Source organism: Nelusetta ayraudi, unplaced genomic scaffold, assembly GCF_046127955.1.
Source record: "Nelusetta ayraudi isolate G7.1 ecotype Tasmania unplaced genomic scaffold, CSIRO-AGI_Nayr_v1 ptg000084l, whole genome shotgun sequence".
Classification (NCBI taxonomy): domain Eukaryota; kingdom Metazoa; phylum Chordata; class Actinopteri; order Tetraodontiformes; family Monacanthidae; genus Nelusetta; species Nelusetta ayraudi.
In genome coordinates this window covers 1,610,765-1,633,575 of record NW_027466134.1, presented here as the reverse complement: position 1 = coordinate 1,633,575, position 22,811 = coordinate 1,610,765, and the positions used below count along the sequence as shown (strand labels likewise).

Here is a 22,811-nt window from a genome sequence, read left to right as displayed (position 1 = left end):
CTTCTCCTGCCGATACTAATAAAAAGGTAGCAGCATTTTACTCACACAAAAAAAACACAACAGGCTCAAGCAGGGAGGGAGAGGGAGAGACCTTGACAAGACATGATATGAGCGATGAAAGCAAAAGGAGAAAGGGCGCAAGAAAGAGAAAATAATGCCGATTAAAATGAAGTCCAAGAAGGAAAGAGTCAGAGATGGAAGCACCGAGAGGGAGATAGAGAGCCTCATGCAGAAGCCCAAGGGGTATCCTGCTATCCCAGAATGCTTTGCTCTAACCTACTTTGGTATTTCTGTTTCCGTCTTTGTCTCTGCAGCGCTCTGAGTGGGATTGCTACATTATACACACACCGCTTTAGAGTTTCTTCATGGATCTGTACTAGAACCAATCAATAGGAACGCACACATGCAAACTGCTGCAGATGTATTTGTGCTCGCAGGCAGCAGATGTGATTTACTGGCCCTGTGTCTGTATACACATAATTATTATCATTCTCACATACGTGTGTGTGTGTGTGTGTGTGTTCTCAGGTCGATGCAACAGTTGTGCATCTGCATGAAAGACTGAGTGAATGAGTGAGTAAGTACCTGCATATATGTGTGTGTGTGTGTGTATGTGTGTTGAACAGCTCTGCGGGCTGAGTGGGCAGCATTGACAACCAACTCAGCAACACACTGTTACCATGGAAACAAATGAGAAGCCCACAGAGAGGAGGAGGCTGTCTATCCGTCTATCTTTCCATCACATGCAGTGCACCTAATTAGCTTTACGCTTATCAATTAAATGACTCTGGATTGGCGTGTGCAAATTGGCAGTGTTCCTTATTTAAAGTCCCCAGGAGGAGGGAAGTTTTTCACAGGATCATTTCTGTCAAATGGTCAACTGCTTAAAAAAATCAAGATGGGAGAATCATAGTAAAAATTGTCAGGAAATATTAACAAAGCTCATTCTTCAAGTTTGCTTTATATGAACCTAATAGACTTGAATTGGATTTTTTTGTGTGTGCTTTGGTTAGGGAGAGTCTGAATGGCATGTTCTTATCTTTAAATAATAATTATAATTATGTATAATAATTAATAATTTTCTTTCACATGATAGATACTCTAACCATTTTTTATTCACAGATGCATTTTGCTTGATTTGTTTAGGTATTTCTTTTCAGGTTTAGTTTTGTGAAATGTTGCAACACTATGAGAAGTGATGTCTAGTTAGTTACAAAGCACAGACATGCAGCCACTGGCTATGTGACATTTGCAGTCTACCTGGAACCAGGGCTCCATCTACTGCACAGTCTGAAACACACGTTGAAACGCGGAGAGACACACACACACACACACACACACACACACACACTATAATCAAAAACACATTTGTAAGTATGTGATGAAACACTGTCTAAATACACTTCAAAAGGGAGGAAAATTAAGATCTAAATTTAATATGAATCATATTAAAAGTACTGTTCCCCACATGTTCTGTGCTGGGGCAGCATTAAGGGGAAAAACATGAGACTATTCTATGGGCCCAGCAGCCATTGGGAAACCCCAGAGGACAGTGTTATTAATACATTATGTATGGGAGGTGGGGCCCAAACCTAAGATTGTAAAGTCGTAGGGCCCAAAATTGCACCCATGCATGCTACATGCAACTTTAAGGCCTTAAACTGGTCACATATGAGACTGGTAGTTGCATTTAAATTATAATATGAACAACTGCGATGGCAAAATGGGAACTATACATCATTAGTAGGGAAGAAAATAGTAAGTAAATATCCTCCTGCCTGCTTTTCCACTTCAAAAGCACATTATTGTGAAATTAATCAGATATATAAGCAAAATATACACAGCGCTTTAATATGTGGGTCCCACTAATACTACTGCCTGTGAGAGTGTGAGTTATCGTCTGTCATGCAGCACTCGGTACTTTCAACTCAAATAAGTCCTTCATACACTGTAGGATGACCTTGGGTTCAAAAATTAATGACGGACATGGTTTAAACAAACTCACGTCCGGGCCTTACACTGTTCATGTGTGTGTGTGATGGCCATTCAATTACAAAGGGAAGAACCACCCAAAAAACAAAATGGGAAATGAAACTGAGCATTAAAACAGGCAGCGTGAAGGCAGCCTTTGATTCCAGGAAATGGTGATGCCTCATGTGTCGATCAGCTGCCTGAAGCACAGACGAGGAGCACAAAGTCGCTTATCGTCACTCCCGCAATCAGTGTTGCTGCAGGTAACATTACTGGAGGCTATTTATCAGATGTTTCACAGCTCTCTGCTCTCATACATTATTTTTTGACACATTACCAGAGTTAGATCAGGAAAATGGGGTTGGCTGTGCAAAAGACTAAGCTGGGTATCATTCAAACATTTTTGATACATTGGTTTTGATTCCAGAACTATCCTTGATGACAGATGCTTTAAAGCCAACTTGAACGACAAGCATACATGGCAATTACAGCATAAAATTTTCATTTTACTGTTGATTCAAATGAGTATTTTTCTCCAAATCCAGTTTGTTGTATTCCCGTCCTTTGTCGCAATCCTTGGCACAAATGTTGCATTTTGCTTTCTTTTGATCTACCTCGGTGAAGTGCAGTAAACGTGTTTAGACTTTGTTGGCATGAGACTAATGATCTTGACACACGTATACCAACTGGTTACTGGTTCTTAGACGCTAAGATTAGGCTAACATTTACTTTCTTGGATATCAGAATTTGGACACCGAAAGATGATAAATTTGATGATGTTCCAACGGATCGGAGCATTTACATTGGTGCTACAAATGCATGTAAAAGTTCAGCCCCCAGCCCTATTTGAGACGAAAGCCTGGTTGACGAGCGGCGACAACTTCAGAGTCAAACACACTTGACAACCATTTCTCTTCCGTCATCTTCAGAGTGTGTCGGCCGCAACCTCACATCGACTAGCTGGCCGACGCCGCCCGTGTTAGCGGCTAATGGCTGGAGGGTTCTCCGATGAGTCACGTACTCACACACACACACACACACACACACACACACACACACACACACACACACACACACACACACACACACACACACACACACACACACACACACACACGATCCACACCTGTTTCCAAGGAGCACATGTGTTTAGCGTTTGACAAAGCAGCAATTACTGACGAGGAAAATAACAAATACTCACACACATTAGTGGCCTGTTCTAGCTGATGACTGTCAAGCACGTCAAGAGAATCAGGAGGGTTCAGTCAGAGCTCATTCTGCCCTGCAGAGCCGTGTTTGTGTGTGTGTGTGTGTTTGTGTCCATTGGCATCCTCTCTATGTGTGGGTGGAGAGTGAGGCTGAGTTGTCATGTTGGACAGAACATGTCTGCATATTCATAGCCAAACATTTATACATATGACCAACCCCTTCCCCCACCATAAACACACAGAGACAGCGGTCACGAGAGCCATAGGAAATGATGCGCCGCCAGATTTAAATGGCGCCGAGCTGGACAGCAGGAAGAAGAGGGGACGAAAAGAGGAATGAGGTGGATGGCGTGAGAGGAGAGAGACAACGGCAGGCTGGAGCGGTAGAGAGGAAGAGCGCGAGTGGTAGGTAGCAGAGACTGTGTGGGTTGACTTTTTTTTTTCCCTGTCAGGTGCTATGGTAACCTGGAGCTGTAGCAAAGAGAGAAGAGGAGTCAATGTGTCTGAATGTGCCACAAAATGGTAGAAACGTAGGATTTGGATGTAAAGTCTTAACGCCCCCAAGGGGCTTGGGAGATCTTTGAGCACCTTGAGCACTTCCCCAATCAAACAATTTAATAGCCTCGGGAAGTGTCAAGGACCCAAACTGTATGATCTCATACCTTAATACTTCTAGCACAGATTATACCATTATAGATTAGACCATTTTGCATGCCTATGAGGGTGAAATCTTTCAGCATTTAACAGCCGTAAAAACTTGCGACTATAGCGACTGTCAAATATCCGATATATACTGTATCAGGGCAGAATGAGCACAGGCTTCTCACAGTCCGTGACTGTGCTGTGATGGTTGTACCTTTGCTAGATGGTGATAACAAATCCAGCTTCTTTCTCCTCTTAACACTTTGCCTTTTGTGTCAGAACATTTTATACCACTGTTCCATCTCGCACAAAGGTGGCATTTACAGGACCCACACTACAACCCCCTGATCTGACCTTTTATTCTAGTTCCAGGACTACAGTGTAGTTGCCCCGCAAGATTGATGATGCAAAAAAAATCCCAGAAAACAGAAGATTTAACCCCTCTGTTTGAAGCCTCCCATAAAAGCTTATTTTTAAAATGGTTGGTCTCTTTGAACATAATCTCAGTGAATTGTCTCGCTGTGGTTTTCCAAACACTGTTCATTCTTGTCTGTGAGAGTATTTCCCCCCTTTCATTGGTTTTAGTAACAGGAATTCCAAAGACTGCCAAGATCTATGAGGATCTATCAAACCTTGGCACGACCCCTGGTGGAAAACTATTGAATCCTCCCATTAGTTTTGAAGAGGAAAGCAAAGTATTAACTAGTTCTTTTTCTGGAAGTGGATCGGTGACCTATGTGAAGTTTTAGCAGTGAAACTTCACATAGGTCTTCGCATTCAAATTGCTCAAGGAGCAAAGCGCTACTTGAGCAATGTCAAATGTCACAATCACTACAGGAGATTTTGAACAGCCCCCCATTATTTTATTAATGGAATTAAAGATTATTATATAATATTAAGATATTGGTTGAGATGATAACGACTTTCTAATTGCTTTCAAAAATCATTAAAATATGCCCTATTATTGACAAAATGCCAAAAACAACTCCTCCTTCTTTCCTTATTCGGTATGACAACCACACCAGTTATATGAAACAGCATGACAATCAGAGCTATTGATTGTGGTCTGTGGTTAGCTTCTCGGATTAACACAAGGCATCACGCTGTTCAATAATGGAAACAGTTCAAATCTCATTACTAGGCTGAGCTAATGTCTCCAGACCACTTTACCCAGCATGATATTGTTTCTTAATTTTCAGAAAACATGTCAGCATTTAAGTGAATGTCTTCAAAAGTTGCGCTTAAAACCATTGACAATCACCCGCAATCTTTATTCTTGTCATCCATTTTCTGAGTCTGCCTTCTCTTGCTTCCTTCCTTTTCCCCTCTCTATTCATCTTTTATCATTTCAAAACCCTGTTGTGGAAAAGAGCGAAGATGCCGATGCAGGAATGCTGGGATAATAAGTAATTTAATGAACAAACAATAAAATAATGGATCGGAGCTCCGAGGCACAAAACACAGTAAAAATGGGAGTGCGAGTGCATGTGCAAAGAGGGAAGGAGGAAGAAGGTCTTTTATACAGTAGACCGGGAGGGGAAGAGATAAGGAAAGAACAGGGAGGAGAACAGAGAGAAACAAACCAACGACTATACGATAGTTGACCGATTTCACAGCTCACATCCTGTACAGGGAGAGGATGAGCACATCCGTGGCAGGCCATAAAGGAAAATGAAATACGATGCATATATGTTAACCTAGGATTCTAACAGTTTACACGTGCTACTAGTGATCATACAATATAAACCAAGATAAAGAATAACACAAGAATACTTTTCCATTACAACCCCAACAGAGAATGATGCAACCAAACTGTAACTGTGGAGGGCAGATTTGCACTTACAGTCTGTCTGGAATGGGGCAATATTGTCTGACTTTATTCGCAGATAAAGAGCATCATCTTTGAAATAACTGCCATTTGTTTTACAAATAAAAACGTTTAACTCCTTAGATTGTATGAGTGTGGCTCTTACTGAAACTGACGCCTGCAGCATGTGCCAACCAGTTGGGACAGCTTTACCACAGTCTTACATCACATTTGCTGACAATGGAACACAACCCACAGGCCTCTTAAATTTTCAATTGGGTTAACATTATTACAACAGACAATTTTTTTTTTGTCTTGACCCAAAACATCAGATGAATATTGATTTGGATTTTCCTGTCCATCCAACAAACATGATGTTTCTTAGAAAAGCAGGACCTTATTTAGTAAACCCTAACCTTGCGCTCTGAATTTGGAACTCCAAACATTTCAGTAATATCTCATGTACAACCCAGCACAGCAAGCTTCTCAAGGAATTTCCCCCTGAATTTGTATTATGTAGGAGGAGAGTCACAATGACAGGTGAAACAGTGCAGAATGCACAAAGCAGTAGTTATTTCCATTACTGTACGGACAAAAAGGCTTATGAATGTTATTATCCTGAAATGCTTAAAGAGAATGTATTTTATTTATTCATATATATATATATATATATATATATATATATATATATATATATATATATATATATATAGATATAGATATATAGATATATACATACATATATATATATATATACACATATATACTGAAAAGAGAACCAACCTGGTACTGAAACCAGTCAGGAGAATTTGTTATACCTCAGCCTCAGCCAAACGTGCCTGTTTGTGGAAGGAGCAAAGCACCAGAATCTAATTTCGCCATATGAAGATCAACACATCTCTTCCTGTGGACAAATGATGAAATCTATCTCTGAATCTATCTCAAGCGATTTGCACACTTTTCTTAAGACTCTGCTGCTGGCACAGGTCAACCTATTGACAGTGCATCAGGAAAAATACTGGTGTAGCTCAACAGGTTGTTAATTTTGAGGAAATGTTGCCCGGGCAACAAGTACAGTCCGAACTGAAATTTCTTGGCAACTACGTTTGATTGTAGAATGTTAAAACGGAGCCCTGCAGGGAGAGCGATACAGCAAAGGGCCATGGGTGCATCTTTCTGGCCCAAATTGCTTTGAAAAAAAAGGCAACCTTGAATGTGGACGAGATCATCCGGATATAAATACAATGTGGCAGCAGCACCAACCACAATCAAATCCTATCCACACAATTTAGAGAGAAGGCACTGTTAGTTAGACAGATAGACAGATAGATAGATAGATAGATAGATAGATAGACAGATAGATAGATAGATAGATAGATCGATAGATAGATAGCATTGAGAGTGTATTTGCAATTTGCACCCATGCAGTATCTTACACATAATAAATTCCTTGTATATATTATATTCTTTATATTTTCAAATTTGCCTTATAGCGTTTCAGTTTATAAATACTTCACACCCGGCACTAAAACTGGAAGGTACAACTGTATATCACACCACATTTCCCAAAACGGATTAATGAGGTGATTCTGATCCTGATCCTGAATAGCCACTGGGCCATTCACGGTCGGTCTATTACAGGCCGTGCTGCAACAAGATCCGTTTTACTGCAACCTCTATCAATCATAGCCTGCCAGGAGAGATTTAAGCAGCTCTCTGTAATCATAGGACCCCACCACTTGGCCAGAAGAGCCGTTCAGCTGTGGGCTATCCCCGTAAATCCGTGGGCTAAGGTGAATACCATGTACTTGTGATGTGGTGGGCTCAAATCTGGCTCCTCTTCCATCTCATCCCAGCCATCTCTCTTCCTCTGTCTTTGTCCTTCATGCTGTCACTACTCTGCATACAGCCCAAGGAGGCAGAAACCAATCCCACAGCTTTGGAAAAAAAAAAATGTTTCCTCCTACGCAGGCAGGCAGACAGGCGGTAGTGCCAAAGACCTGAGCCCCCTCGAACTGCTGTGTTATGGAATATCTGACGAACTCTCACTGCTAACAAGCAGGAAGCGCAAAACGATCGCTTCACAGATTCAATAGGTATATTCATATTCGCTGTGATAAGTTCTCTTTACCATTGGAATGGACCAGTTGTCACAGAGAGCACAGGAGCGCAGCTTCACGGCAATATTTAGAGCAGGGTGATTACACAATCATTTAGGTTTACCGGTGACTAATTCAAAAAGCTGTCAGGCTACTGTGTACGTCAGTTCCCCTGCTTTTGGCATTTATGGAGTTTGTGCGTTGGATGACTCAGCTGATGGAGCAGTTGACACATAAAGGTCTCCTTTCTGGGGAGAGGATGTGTTATATCCTGTTGAGAAATACTAATGTGTTGTCAATGCTGAGTGCATAAAGTGTTTCATGTTTACACAATTCCTTTTGGAAATTGCAGGTGTTGATGTCTATAACACTCAGAATAAGAATTTGAATTTATAGCTAGGTATGTGTAGACATACTCGGAATTTGACAATGTGCAATATTGTTAATAACATTATATCAACGCCATCTTCCACTACCAGACAAATGTGCATCATATCTTGAATACCATGTAAATACCAATACCAAATACCAATACTGATAATTACCATGGCTAGATCCAAGAATGGTTGGAATTGTCTATTTAGGTTTACACACACACAGACACACACACACACACACACACACACACACACACACACACACACACACACACACAGAGGAGACTTATGGATGTATTAAAGAGGACATGAAGTTAGTTGGTAGGAGTAAAAAGGATGCAGGTAACTGGCTGTTTAACTTTACAGTTCTGATCACACATGCACTTACAATCAGAGACTGTTTGAGCGGAGAAGTCACTATCAAACAGCTCGTTCCAAACATCATTCCGTCTGACACTGTGTTTTAAAATATTCAGAAGATTTGTCTGTGACTGCAATGACCAGCATGAGGGTAAAACATTCCCCAAAGAATAAGAGAGCTTGAGCCTCGGACACATTTTCACACCTAATCTGGGACGGCCTTGCGGTGTTTACGCCATACTCTGAGGACTTGATCAAGAGAGCAGCAGGGCAGAACGCCAAGGCCGCCGACTGTGCATGGCCGTGCCCCGAGGACACGGAGAAGCCGGCTGTCATCTGACCTGGGGTTACTAATGGATGTTTCAGGGAATCCTGCTGGCACGGAGGAGCCCACGCTAACCTTGCCCGCTCTGAGCGAATTAAAATTCTGCGCACGGTGCACTTTCTCGTTGCCCCTTCCTTTTTACGAAATTAGCAAACTGTAACAAGGCGAGGGAGACCGAGAGTTCTGAACACCTACCCCACTTGTTAGTGCACTTATCTGCCCACACCGGTCGAAAGCGCTGCAAATCCACCACCTGGGGCTCGGAGCGCCGCACGCGCAGACGTGTACGCGCACGCACTCGAGTCGATGGGTTTTGTCCTCACAAAAGTGCAACGGCAAAGCGTTTGCCCTCAAAGTCTCTTGGGGTAAGCCGTCCGATCGCTGCCTTCCTGTGGAGGTTCGTGGGCCAGCGTGATGCCGCACGGTGTGTTCATACAAGGGGGTGGGGGGTGAGAAGTGGGTCTTGCTGGAGTATTATGTAATTGATACTCCTACTCCATGCAGATACGACAGACAAGCCGAGAAGAACGAGGCCTTCCTTTGCGATGAAAGTCCCAGTAAAAGCAAAAAAAAAATGTACAGTGTCGTTTTAGGACGATCTCCTCAATCCCCTCTGAAGCAGCGGGAAGCTCTTGACTCAGCTAAGGCCCCTCGCACAAGTGTGACTAACACACGCACTGTAATGTGGGTGTCATGCACCGACTCCTCTTCTGCTACGCAATATGCAGTAAATCTCAATCCCTGCGTGAGACAATTATGTACACGGGGAGAAAAAAAGAGAAAACTACAGCGGGATACCCCAGCATCACTTGGCATCTCACAAGCAGGGCCGACACTGACAAGTAAAGCTGAGACGGACGGGAAAAAGTGCAAGCGGTGGAGCTTCTCTTACCAACAAATCTGCTCTTCTTCAGGAATGCCTCCTTTTCCTCTCCAACCCCCCTTCAGCAGGCTGCCTCCAGCGCTCCGGCAGCCTTCATCCTTTCCACTGAGGAGAGCGGGAGAGCAGGAGGAGAGCGAGTTCACTTCAAACAACCAGCATCTCCGTTGCTCCCACTGTGTTGTCGCTCTCCGTCTCTTCCCCGATTCCCGATTTCTCCGCGGTCTCCGGCAGCAGCAGGAGGAGGAGGAGGAGGAGGAGGACAGCGGGGGAAGACAGGACCATCGGAGATACGCTGCCGAGCGCTCCGCTGCAGGAGGCTCAACGTCAATCACCGACGGTAACCTCGGCGACGGGTGGGCCCGCCCCCAGCTCCGACGCCGATTGGCCGGCGGAGGGAGAACCAGGAGTCACAAGTCCTCGTCGCCGAAAGCGCAGATGGCACACAGAGAGCCGTGGCGGGATCCCGCACGGAGCCTCGCAGCCCGTAGTAGGACAGCAGCACTTGTGAACTCTCCTCCTTCCCTCCTTTCTCTACGATTTTTCCAGGGCCTGCCGCTTTATTCGACAGTTGCCTAGCAACCCGCCAGCATCCGCGAGTGTGTGCGTATGTGTGTTCGTGGTGCATAGCAGGGAAATAAGTTGCTGAACTCCCTCGCCAGCCCTCTCTCTCGCTCTGTCAGGAGGTGTTGAGGGATGCTGAATATTTCAGCTCCAAGCTGCAGCCTGTGTCTCAGTATTGCAGAGGCACAGCAGATTGCAAGACACTGCGCGCCGAGGTAGAAACTAAGAACGAGCAGTGTTGGGGAGTAACAAGTAACGTTGTTACATAATTTAATTAGAAAATAAAGATAATTGTATTCATTTACATTACTGGAAACAATGTGTGATTCAATTTCCATTACTTGTGGAATTATTCACAATTACAGTTTTAATTACATCTGATCAAATTTTTTTTACAAAAAAAAAGGCTGAGTTTTCAGTGTTGGCACAAGCAAGTACTTTTCCTTTTCGTTTCCCTGCACAGACAAAAGTTTGATACTATTCTGATGCTTCTGATTGGAAGTTGATAATTGCAGTATCCAGCACTCACCTGCCAGTTGGATCATCTCTATCTGGAGCGTAATCTGAGCGATTTTTAAGTTGCAGCAACGACGTTGATTAAAAACGCTTATAAAAAATATTTTGTGCAGATAACAGAAAAGGGGCACAAATATATAAGATTGTAGTAGAACGTAACCGTGGGAAGTGAAAGCTGTTTTAGATCTTGACCATCAATTTCACCCACTGTGGCCTTAGGATAATAAAGCAGCATATGAATGCGTTACTCCAGAACAGATTTGTAAGTGGGATTTTACAACCGTTCAGTCGCTATTATTACTGACAAACATACAAGGGCGTTTGGAAGTTGGAAGAAGAAAACTAATTTCTTAGAATTTAAACAAAGGCTAAGGCTGGTTATGCATTGTACAATTACTGCTTATGGGAAGGATATTATTTTTTCCAATTAGTCCTTGTCTTATGGGCTTGTTCCCTAATTATGAGTAATGTGAGAATCCTGTTATGTTTTGTTTTGTTCAGTGTGTTGTTTTTGTTTGTTTTGTTTGCTAGCTCGCCTATGTTTCCTTTTAATGAACAGCCTCTCTGAGAGCAGATGGGAAGTGGATACTGTACCATGCTGTCTCGCTCCGCTGGGCTGCTTCTGAAGACACACACAGTGCCGTTCTGCATCGGGAGAGGGGCAGAGAGAACAGACACAGCTTTGAGCACTTCATAAATGGAGAAAAAAAAAAAGAAAGAAAAAACGTGGATGATGTGACCCTAAACAGCCACCTACAGCAGGGCATTGTGAGGTAAATCTCAATAATCATGATCAAATATGCACGGAAGAGCCTGATGATTTTAGCAAACATTTCTTGTTCTGGCTGACTTGGAAATTGAGAACTGGCCATGATTGGCTGCAGAGATATTAGCTACTACTGTGTCCAGCTAAACTAGCTTGTTTAGCTAGGTTGGTTTACAGTATTGAAAGTTGAAGTTGACAGTATAACCCTTTAATTACTCTGCGGGTTGGCTACACATGCATTACAGTGAGGTGCGTCGTGTTTAACGTCAAACGTGACCGAGTTGTCATACCGTGTTTTGTGTCGTCCAGTGTTTTGTGGTCGCACGGCGCGCTCTCTGGGATGAGACGATGAGACGGAGCACCGCTGGGGGAGCGGCCATGGGCGTGGCAACTCACCTGTCGCAAAGTTTCTTTTCCTAGGATGGCTACGGAATGGCCAACCCGCCTATGCCTCTGATCGACGTTTCACCCGACCTTGTGTTCCCCCAGTGTGGCCATCCGTCCGGATTAGTCCTGTTTCAGACTATTCACTTGGACAAATTAGAGTCGAAAATGAGAGGAAATAGAGTCTGTATTTCCCTCTGTGTTAGTTTGTACGTGCACCCGAAATTGACTTGGAAGAAAAAAAATAAATTACAGCGTTGAGCCGCTGGACTCCTCCAGGGTCCCCTCATCTTGCTGCTGGGCCCATAGAATCTTCCATGTTTTCATCCCCTTAATGGCGCCCCAGCATTATGTTCCCTGTCCTGGGACACATTGTCTATGGGATTCAATTGTGGACTGATGATTGAATGATTTCAAATAAAGGCAAGACATTTAACTTGGCAAATTGTTTATTTCCCGTGTTAATAAGTTAGAGTTGAATCATGGTGAGGATGCACTGGAACATAAAAAAAAAAAAAAAAAAAAAAAGAATTTCCACCACAGATTACATTTGAAAGATTAGGTTAAAAAATGTTGGAGAACTAACTCGTCCAGCTACAACAATCTCTTTGACACTGCAAGGAGAAAAAGCGATACCTGTCTCCAAGTGTTTGTGCGTGGAACCTGCGATCATTGTTGGATCATGACCATTGGAAGAAGTGTTGATGCCACACTACAGGAGGAGCTGAGGGGAGGTAAGATGGGGACCCAAAACCTTTGCAAGACCTCACAGATGAGGTAAAACTGAAGTAACCGAACTTGATCTCTGCACGGAGACAAGAGCCAATTATTCGTCACTAATTTGCATAGATGTTTAACTGTATCATATTCTCATGAAAACAAACCCAACAGGGGCGAAAGCAACATTTTGCTTATGCAGCCTCATTTTAATTGTCATTTCACCAAGTACTGCAGGCATTTTGTGGTCTTTGATTAAAAATTCATGTATGAATATCATTATGTCAGTCAAGAGGAGGTAGGATACTCTATTATACAGAAATATGCACATCTAAGTGCTATAAACTTGTGTCAAGGATAAAATGTTAATACAGGATGTCAAACAATTCTATTCTTCTGCCATCAAGTTTTAACAAGTGAGTAGAAGGATGCCCCTTGAGGAAGAAAAGCTGCCAAACTGCTAAAAACGGGCTCCTCCAAGTTTCCTTTTTCGGTCTCATTTCCCATTCAGCCGTTTTCCTTATCCTTTGAGCTTTTGACGATATGGTAATTAGTTAGCACTTAAGCCATGTCAAGGTGCTCCAAGAGTGGCCGTTTTTCATATACTGTGAAAACCCTTTAAATAATACATTAAGCCATCAGCCACTGTTGCCAGAGTGAGTCACGGGTTAGTATGTGACTTAAGACGGACACTAGAGTACAAGAGTACATTATTTTGACTCTAGGTCAGAATGTAAGAAATTAATTATTTGCGCTCCACCAGTGCACACAGTTTAAGGGCAGATGCAATGAATTCATTTCTCAATTTAAAAACATGGTCTTTTGGGGGAGAGGGTCACTTTTAAAATTAAGGAGCCATTTTCAAATCTTCCCCAGGCTCTTAGGCCCACTTGCGTACTCAAGTTATTCATATAAGTGACTATTTAACCTTGCCAATTCATCTTGGACCGCTCAGATTGGGATCTAGGAGACATCACTGAAGAATCAAATCAAATGTTGGAGTTATTTACTGACGACTTTGTCCTTACCAGAGTTCGCTAAAGAGACTTCACCTTATAAAACATGACGCATGCTTCCAAGCTTGAATTGCTTTGCCAGCATTAGTTAGCAGTACTCCTCCCTCGGCTGATTACAATCTTTGTTGCCACATTTTCGTGTCGTCAGCTTGATCCCAAGCAATGAATCATCATTTATGCATTCATACAGTATGTGGATTTGAATGTTAATCAGAAAAACTATGAGATAGGTCTGTGCTAAGACCTATTTGTCAACTGCTCTTATCTATTGTGGCTGATACAAAAAACAGACAAAAACAATGGACTGCCTTTGTGATGCCCTGCCACAAAGATGAATATTAAATCAAATATGTTTCTTTTTTTTCAAGCTTAGCGATGATGAGAGTGTCTATTATGTATTTCATTATGACTAGGTAGTTCCTCACTGCCGCATTTTTGGGGGAATAAATTGAATTCCCCATCGTAAAGTAGATCGCGGCTGGGAAACTTTCCATTGGCCCTGCGACATGATCTAATTTAGATGAAATACCTCTACATTTTATTGGGTTTGGAGTGCAATACGTCTCCGCACAAGCCGATCGGCCCGTTCAACGAAAGAAAATAAAGATGCATTGCGACAGCTACAAGCTCATCGCTTCAACTGATGGCCCTCTCCGAGATTTGGTTTCTACTGACATTCGTTGGTGTCTGGCTGACGCTTATTCTTTAGGGAAATTGGGAATTATTTGCAATGCCCTGCACAAAGCAGGGGTCTGATCCAGCCATTGTGACGCGAGTGATTGACCTGTGAGCGGAAGCTCGACGTGTGGGGGAGAAGCAGCGGTGCCAGAGCTGGCAAGAAAAGAGCCACAGTGAAGATGCACAAAGAAGAGTGTTGCTCTCATCACAGTGAAACGCTCTTCCTGTGCAGCTGTGCTGTGTGGAGTCTTTATAACATGATTTACTCCGCTTGAATTTTCCATCCTGAAAAACAATTTACTTTATCATGTCCAAAGTTTATTGTTTTCGAGGCCAATATTTGTCTTTGCAGCCTTCTGCAGCTCCCAAAATGTTTGCAAACGACAGGAACGAACACAGACGTTCTGCTACAACACGTTCATGTGCAACAAAAATGTGAAATAGGAGGTTGTCGGGTAAGTGCTGAGCTGACTGACTGACTGCGCCGCCATTTTGGATCAACATGATCTCACTGCCTCATAGTTTAATGATCTGTTGTTTGGAGGATTCATCTTGACAGACGACATCCTATGTTCTTGTGTCCTCTCAGCAGCCGCGGTTGAGCTTGCTCTGATTCAGAAGGAGAACCTAGTGCAGATTTCCAGCTTGCAGGCAGAGATGGGAAGAAGAAAAGAAGGCTGCCAGGCCCAGGAGATTGCCTCCTCCTCCTCCCACTCCTAACACTTGCATTCATGCACCTTGCACACTAGTGCATCCTGTACACACGTATTGATTAAACACTTTTGAAGGACTAAGCAGTACGTTCTTTTCTTGAGATTTGAACATTCCCTTTATTTTGTGTATTTGGACGTCCGAATATTGCACTTTATTGGTTACCTATTTTAGACACTCCATCGGTGTTCTCACCACCAGATTTTTCCACACCTTAGTAAAAAGATACAGCTCTGTCTCTAAAGCTTCAGTCAGATTACTTTTTCACATCAGCAGCATTATTTGGACATAAAATAATTGAGCTATCATATTCAATTTGAATAATACTGATGTGGTAGAGAAGTAAACGTACAGAAGGATGAGCCAGAGAACCCTTGCAGACACAGGGAGTGACAGCATTAGGTCTAGTTGGTGGTAAGGGAGGAAAAAAAGGGTTTGATTAGTTATTAGTACCATTATAGAAACATATTTTATGATAAAGACAGAGAATGAGGATTGAATGTATAAGTTTGATCACCAACACCTGGAATTACCAAACATTTACCATTATATTATATGCGTCTTAAGGTGGACAGAAACCAGGACGTCAAGTCTGATACTTGATGCTATTTCACCAACACAATTGGACAGAATTTATTAATCACACACACATCCTATCAGCACACATTGTCAGTGTGGGGTCAACCAGCTGCCCAACACCATGAACTCCACTTTCATTTTCCATTGCGGCCACTAGATGGCGGCAGACCGCACGCTAACCCATTTTACCTCTGACTCATCCAGTAGGCCTGTAAGGATCAATGGGACATTCCACAGTTAGTTATTGCCAGGGGTAAAACTGCTCTTCACATTAGAGATTAAAATACAAAGGAAACTTTCAAGTGTCACTGTGCCAATAGAATTTGCCAATTGGTCAAGCATTTGTCAAAGTCACATACTGTCTTCACAGAACAGTCATAGTTCCGTTTCTTGGTATAAACTAAGTTAAAAGCCATTCTCACGTCTAAAAGCAGGATGAGATTTGCCATAAAAACTGAGTGTACATTTTCTAAATACCATATTCAAATCAAATCCATCAAGTCATGTGGCTCGTGTTGGAACAACAGCAGCTGAAGTTCATTTCCTGCTGCCCCACAGTATACAAAGAATAGAAGTCCAACGTAGCTCTGCAAATGCATTTATTGATTTTTACTACAAGTATACAAAAAAACTTGACAGACAAATCTATGAAAGTGGATCTTATTTACATTAACAAGTGTTGAAGTGGAAAGAGTTGAATGGGCATGCTGTGCTGGTTTCGAGTTCAGGAGCAAGGAGAAGACTGTCATGATGAAGACTTGACAGGCGACGTTGCACACTGTAGGGAGCAGAAATTCAGAGTTCATTAGAGCAGCTGAAAGGAGCTGGTGATGAACCGTCACCCCACAGTCATCAGCACAAGCAGGGGTAATATAAGAGGCATTCGCTCAAGCAGTCAAGAGCTCACGGCTGCAGTCTGGCAGACCTGAGGCCAATTGGTTTGGGTCCAAGACAGGCATGGGCAAACTACGGCCCGGGGACCATGTGGCCCCTTAAACTTTTTAATCTGGCCTGCTGAACTTGAAGAAATGATCACAGCAAGTAATAAAACAGCTATGTTTAATCCTGTCATTGTTTTAAGAGTGATTTTAATAAAAAGCTAAATACCTTGGGGCTTCAAAGACACCGATTTTGTTTGGGTTCATTTGGTTCACATATCTCAGAATACATTTTTCCCCACTATGAGGTGGGTCACCAAAACACTCCATGCATCTGCTGCTGCTGCTCTGGCGCCTGTCCAATTTTCAAAGTCATTGTCGGCCACCAGTCAAACAGATTGCCCACCCCTGGTCTAAGACTTCATTGAAAGGAGGTGATGCACAACCATTAAACTGCAGATCATTTTGAGTCCGAGCACTTTTTAAAAAATAATTTTTACAAGAGGCCATGATAACGACTGGCAGTAAGCCAACATGCACCTTCACAATCTTCCAAAACCTTCAGAAGCCACATTCAAACACACCCGCTGTCACAATTACAAAATGAAGCAGCTACAGAGGAGAAAGCCAAACTGAAGACGCCGGACTGAAACTCCAGAGACGCCAACGCTGCGACTGCTGCATGCACCACCTCCTCCACGGTACAAAAAGGGCACATGCCCGTCACTCGCCTCCTGCTGCGATTTGCCCTCCTGGACTCCGTTGCCGCTGTTGGCACTCGAGTCACTGCTGCCATTAACTGAGTTCTGCTCTGGTTTCACTCGTTTAGCATCAGTGTCATGTACGGAGGTCTCCTCTTCTGGTTTCCGCTGTGTAGAAACAAACCGGGGGGGCAGAGGGACGGGAAGGAAGACAGAAACTGAACTCTCTGGCACAAAGTTGGACGCAAGGAAAAAATAAATAAAATAAAAAGTCAATGAGGCGAATCATGCAAGCTGACATCTGCCAACACCGAAGCTGCACAATGACGACCAGGACACGTCTACACAAAAGGGGCACATGGCGACACACAGCAGCAAGCCGATGACTTCCCAAGCAACAGACTCACACAAGCACCCAGGTCTTTCCGACAGACACACGGCCACACAGATGATCGATGCGGGACAGAATGCACGGTTGAGGTTTGTGATTGGCTGAAGGATGCAAAATGAAGGGAAAAAAAAAAAAAGAATAGGGAGCGCTGAAAGACTCACCTTCCTCTTGACGAGGTGGGAGATGTCAGTGGGAGCCTTGGAAGACGAGGTGGTGTCGGGCGACTGGACCGGCTTCTAAAACAGGTGGGTCATCGTGTTATTTATTATTTAAATGTTTATTTCATTCAGTTAAAAATAAATACAAACATTCTGAACTCCTGAATGAAAGGGATAATCTTAGATCATCACCCCCCTTAACCCAAGAAAAATAAATCTACAAAGATTGAATTTTAAAAAACATCCTTCACAACACCGCAACAAATATAAAAATCTTAATAGTGATAATGAACTACAATAATATAGCTGTCCTCCAAAGCTGACAGTCGCATAATTTATGGACATCGCCATTTAATCTGACAATTATTTTTCATGTCTGAGCTTGGAGCCGTGTTCCTGCCTTTACCTGGCTGGCTGAACCAAAAGCTGAAGACGTTGATGATGAGGGGCCGCCGCCGTTTTCACACTGGAATGCTGATGAGGTTGAAGCGCCACCCTGACAAAATGGCAAGTGGTGTCAAATTTTTTATCACGTTGTACATATAGGCAAGACTAGATGTTGAATGCAGCGTTGTTCCCGTGTACCCACCAGCGTCTGCTGGATGGCCTGGGAGGCGGCGCTGGCCGTCCGCTGGCTTTCCTTGGCGTCCTCCACCTTCTCTCTGATGTCGGGCAGAAGCTGCTTCAGCTCCTCCAGCTCAGTCTTCTCCTCGCTCGCGTCACCCGCGCCCTCCGCCGCGGCGATGGCGTCCTGCAACATGGCTTTGCAACAAACAAGACAACTCAGAACCGGTCCGTGGTCTCGCTCATCAGCATTAAACGGAACCCAGCAATTTATGCCTAGTTACAATCCAATGTGCAAGACTAGCAGTCAAAAGTTTGGACCACCTTATGAATTTGTCTTTTCTCTCATTCTCATGACTGTTGACATTGCAGTTTCTCATTGAAGGCATCAAAACTACAGATGACATGTACATGGAATTATGTAGGAAACAATAAAATTCTTCAAAATAGCCGCCTTTCGTAAAAAAATATATTCAGAGTTCTTTAACATGGTTTTCTTTGCTGCAAAATTATATATTTTACTCATATTTGATGTCTCCAGTATCTATCCAAAAAAAAATTTTCATGAGAAGGTGTGTCCAAACTTTGACTGGTAGTGCACAAATATAATCCACACATTACACCAGATTTCCCAAGACCCCATCTCTTAGTTCTGTTATGCTCTTTTTACAAAAACAAAATAAATCTCAGCAGTGCACAAGTCCTCACCCAGACGGGTCTCGATGACCTTTATGGAGCTGTTGTAGTGCTCGATGGCCTGGTTGTACTGGTTCATGTAGCACAGGGTGGTGGCTACGTGGTAGTGAGTCTCGGCCAGCAGGCGACTGTGTGCAGGCAGGTGCTTCAGCTGCAGAGTCAGACACTCCTGGAAGTCTTCAAGCGCCTGTGGGTAGTTGCCTTTTGGCAGACAGAGACTTTCTGACTTTGTGGCTCCATAAGAAACGTGGAATGAACTAGCATGGAGAAGACGAAGACTTCAGAGTGATTTTTGTAGAGAAAAAAAAAATGTTAAGGAGAGGGGAAAAACCACAGACAACCTGGCTTCACTTTTACATGATATTGTAATTCATGCTATACTTGGCCGGTGTTCCACTCATCCTCACAGTCTAAGAACAATTACTCAAATAATATTCAGCCAAATCCTCGTTAGGCTTTACCAATTTCCTTCGACTATTGAGTCGACGGCATGTAACATAACATGTAACATACCTGATTCGGCCCCAACTTCTCCAAGTCTCAGGAACGCCTGTGCTGCCATTAGCTGGCCATCTTTGTCGTCCTTTCTGTAGAAACAGTTTGACGCGCTCAAGTTTTTATCCCTGAAACTGATTTAAATAATTCATCACGTGTCAACTGGCTGCGCATCACTCAATTTCAATGCCCTTGTAGTGGAGCCTCACTTTGGAGTTTTTTTTGGCATGACGGCAATTTTGCCTCCAACATTAACAAAGGTTTGGGAGAGTTCACGGCTTGATACGGTGACCAGCAGCAACCTTACGTCTTGACACACGTATGCCAGATGATTAGCAGCTTCCAGACGATTCTGAATTTGGCACTGAAAGATGATCCATTTTTCAATAGGATCATTTCAGTCTGTGCTCAAAACTTAGCAAAATTCAGTAGACCAGATGCACAAACACCTAAATGTCAGTTACTGCCATAATACCACCCCCCCCATCCATCTTTGGGTTGCACTACCTTTGGTAGATCATCTTTGAGAGCTCCAGCATCTCCCAGGCCAACTGCAGATTCCCAACCTCTTCCTCCTCCTGTGGAGAGGAACCAGAAATTAAATTGAAAATTAAAAAAAACAAATCTGCCACGGTCATATCTAGGACGCCGCACCTTATCTTGTCCATTTTTTTCCTCGTCATCGTCATCATCGTCGTCATCATCATCATCGTCGTCGTCATCATCTGTTAGAAGCAAAGTGGAGCCCGTTACAATGCATTCTTTTCTGTTTCGTGACGGAGCAAAGAGGAGACCAACGATGCCCTTCTACTTTGCGTGTCCTCCACCTTCAGTGACACCACCAGCTCAGCCGTGTGCTCTGAAATCAAGTGAACTGTGCTCCAACCCCAAGTGCACTTTGCTACAAACATACTGCCCTCTGCTGCTTCACCGTCCTGCTCAGCCTCCATCGACTCTTGTCCCTCAGGCTCGTGACCGTTTTGCTGCACCGCCTCAGTTTCACTTTCTTTCCCAGCACTTTCACAAACACCATTCCCTTGGTCTTCCTGGACTGAGCCAGTCATTTGTTTCTCAGGGGACTTTGCCACACCGTTTTCCTTCACCTCGCCGTTGCCCAGTCCGTCCTCTGACACTGGCTTGTCTTGGACACCTTTTTCCTCATCTGCCATTGCATCATAGACTTGCCTTCGCAGCTCATCTCTAGTTTCCTCTGTACCAAAGAGGTATTAAAAAAAAAAGAAAAGCCAATTGACTTGACTTATACCACCTAACAAGCACGTGAACATTTTGTCGAGGTATTAAAAACAGCATTTAGGCATTTTGCAATACTAAAATAAACCCCAATTACATTTAATTTCATTCATGGGACAAAAAAAAAAAGAAAAAAAAGAGCAATTTTAATTTTATACCGACACTGACCATCAAGATTGTTGGCACTCTCAATGTTGGAGTTGCTGGGCTGCGGCTCCTCTTCTTCAGACTCCTCTGGGACGCCGTCCAGCGCATTGCCAAGGACGCTGTTCTCCATCCTAACCAACACATTACAATAGTGACAGGAAAGAGTTTAGAGGAAATTTATACATGTGACATAAAAAACAATTGCAAGTTCTTGTAGTTTTATGCATCTGCCATTTTTTAAGTTCACTAGAGTTCAATTTAGTGCCAATCCTAACAGTTTGTTTTTGATTTGAAGATTGGATTTTGAATGTCTTTGTCCATATTAAAAAAAAAAAAAAAAAAACTAATTCATGTTCAATATGCTTTTTACCGCAATCTGTAATCAAGACACCATCATCTATAAATAAAACATGAACTTTCCAACCTCGCATTCAGTTTTCATAACTGATTGGTTACTCACGTCCGCTCACCTTCGGCAGTTTAAAAACAGTATAATTCACAGTGACCATTATAGATAAACTACCTGGCAAGCTCAAGAAGCGCCGTCCCGCACAGGAGAAACGGCTCGCCACACTCGTCTGCAGTGTCCCCATATGTTCCAGCCCTGCACAGGTGAGATCATACATTGAGTCAAACACCACTTTGGACAATCATTTGCCCTCAAAACCTTACAAAAAAAAACTTAATAAAAAATAAAATAAATAGATTTATGTGTTGATACTAAATAAATAAATAAAAACATCTGCAAACCAAACAGTACATCTTAGTTGGAAGGAATAGACCAGAAAAGCGTGAATTAAACAGGAATATTCTTAAAACGTAAAAGGAAAAGCCAAAGTCTGGGAAACCATTGAAAAATAAGATTTCACTTAAAGTTTGTCAACCTTAAACAAGAAATAAAATCCATTTCCTACAACTATCACAGATGACACTCACAGGACGCGGCAGGCATCCTGCAGGACGTTGACGGCGGAGACGACATCTCCCATGACGAGATGCTTTTTGCCGGCACCGATCAGCTTCTTTGCGTCGTCCATAACATCCGAACTGGGGGGGCGCATTGGGGGTTTAATTGTCGACAAAATAAAACCATTCAATAAATAAATGAATAAATAAACGCTCGTCAGCAACTCTTCTGTGCGCAAACTCACCTGCCCGACGCAGCAGCTGCAGATGATGACGAGCACGGCTGCTCTTCCAAGCTGAAAGAGTTCGTGTTTTAAAGAGTTTTTAAAATCCAAGTTTACTCAAGATGAAGATGCCAGGCCTCGTTCCAAAGTTCAACCAGAGCTGACGGAGCGAAGTTTCACTGTCAAAGTAGGATCTACAGGCTAACTTGCGCCTTTATTGTTGTTAGCGCAGTGTGGTTCTCTAACTAGCCGAGTCCTGAGTAGCACGGCTAATGTTTGTGAGCAAAGCACACACACACACAATACTAAATGCAGTTCGCTAAAATTCACATTACTTACATTTACAGCGTCACTGGCTGCAAGCATGGAAAACCCCCAGCGTTATTAGGTCGGTATTTAATCGCGCAAGGTCGTGCTTTATCTCGCGTTAGCTACATGCTAGCGAGTTATTCGCCCAGCAGACATAATACAGGCAAGTCGAAAAAATTAAATAACAAGACTTTTTTACCAGTCGGAGCTGGGTGCGGCAGACCTTTCTTCTGGCATTCTGAGGTCGTGGCGGGAGGTAAAACTGACTCTCCAGTGCTCTGTGTACGAACTACTGCCCTGCTTTAATGCTCTTTGTTGGCGCGCTTAAATAGAGGAAAGGCTTCTGTACTTCCGCTCAACTTGAAACGCGGGAGATCGCATTTAAAGGAGCCGCAGCAATTGTTGTTGGCGCCTTCAAGGGTCCAAGGGTTTCTTGTCTTTTCTGTTCTTTTACTCGTAACGTTTACGTCAGCACGGTATATTATATATAA

The 22,811-nt window shown here is 43.1% G+C and overlaps 3 protein-coding genes across 8 annotated transcripts in view; 1 reads left to right on the top strand and 2 right to left on the bottom strand.

Annotated features, from left to right (window-relative positions):
* Positions 1-10,930, bottom strand: part of lrrc7 (leucine rich repeat containing 7) — a 97,867-nt gene extending 86,937 nt beyond the window's left edge. For 2 of the 3 annotated variants that reach the window (XM_076045614.1, XM_076045611.1), the window contains exon 1: positions 9,682-10,930. The gene's annotated coding sequence lies outside the window, so the exon portion shown is untranslated. The remainder of the gene's footprint in view (positions 1-9,681) is intronic. The other variant, XM_076045612.1, reaches the window with a different exon arrangement.
* The window catches only part of LOC142900668 (glypican-5-like), a 446,285-nt gene that overhangs the window by 371,988 nt on the left and 51,486 nt on the right, over positions 1-22,811 (top strand). The gene's annotated exons all lie outside the window — the stretch shown is intronic.
* On the bottom strand, positions 16,183-22,678 carry LOC142900670 (histone-binding protein N1/N2-like). 4 transcript variants are annotated; one of them, XM_076045079.1, is made up of 15 exons: positions 22,520-22,677; positions 22,033-22,083; positions 21,818-21,928; positions 21,405-21,485; positions 20,903-21,012; positions 20,397-20,693; positions 20,138-20,208; positions 19,991-20,061; positions 19,502-19,575; positions 19,001-19,189; positions 18,318-18,490; positions 18,135-18,224; positions 17,732-17,806; positions 17,210-17,347; positions 16,183-16,378 (listed from the first exon to the last, which is right to left on the bottom strand). In XM_076045079.1, exons 1-15 carry the CDS (start codon positions 22,555-22,557, stop codon positions 16,346-16,348), a joined length of 1,602 nt encoding a protein of 533 aa, XP_075901194.1. In that variant the 5' UTR covers positions 22,558-22,677; the 3' UTR covers positions 16,183-16,345. The 4 variants fall into 4 exon arrangements, with proteins under 4 accessions (XP_075901194.1, XP_075901195.1, XP_075901196.1 ...); XM_076045080.1 differs by lacking the exon at positions 17,210-17,347 and having other exon boundaries at positions 22,520-22,678; XM_076045081.1 differs by lacking the exon at positions 20,397-20,693 and having other exon boundaries at positions 20,897-21,012.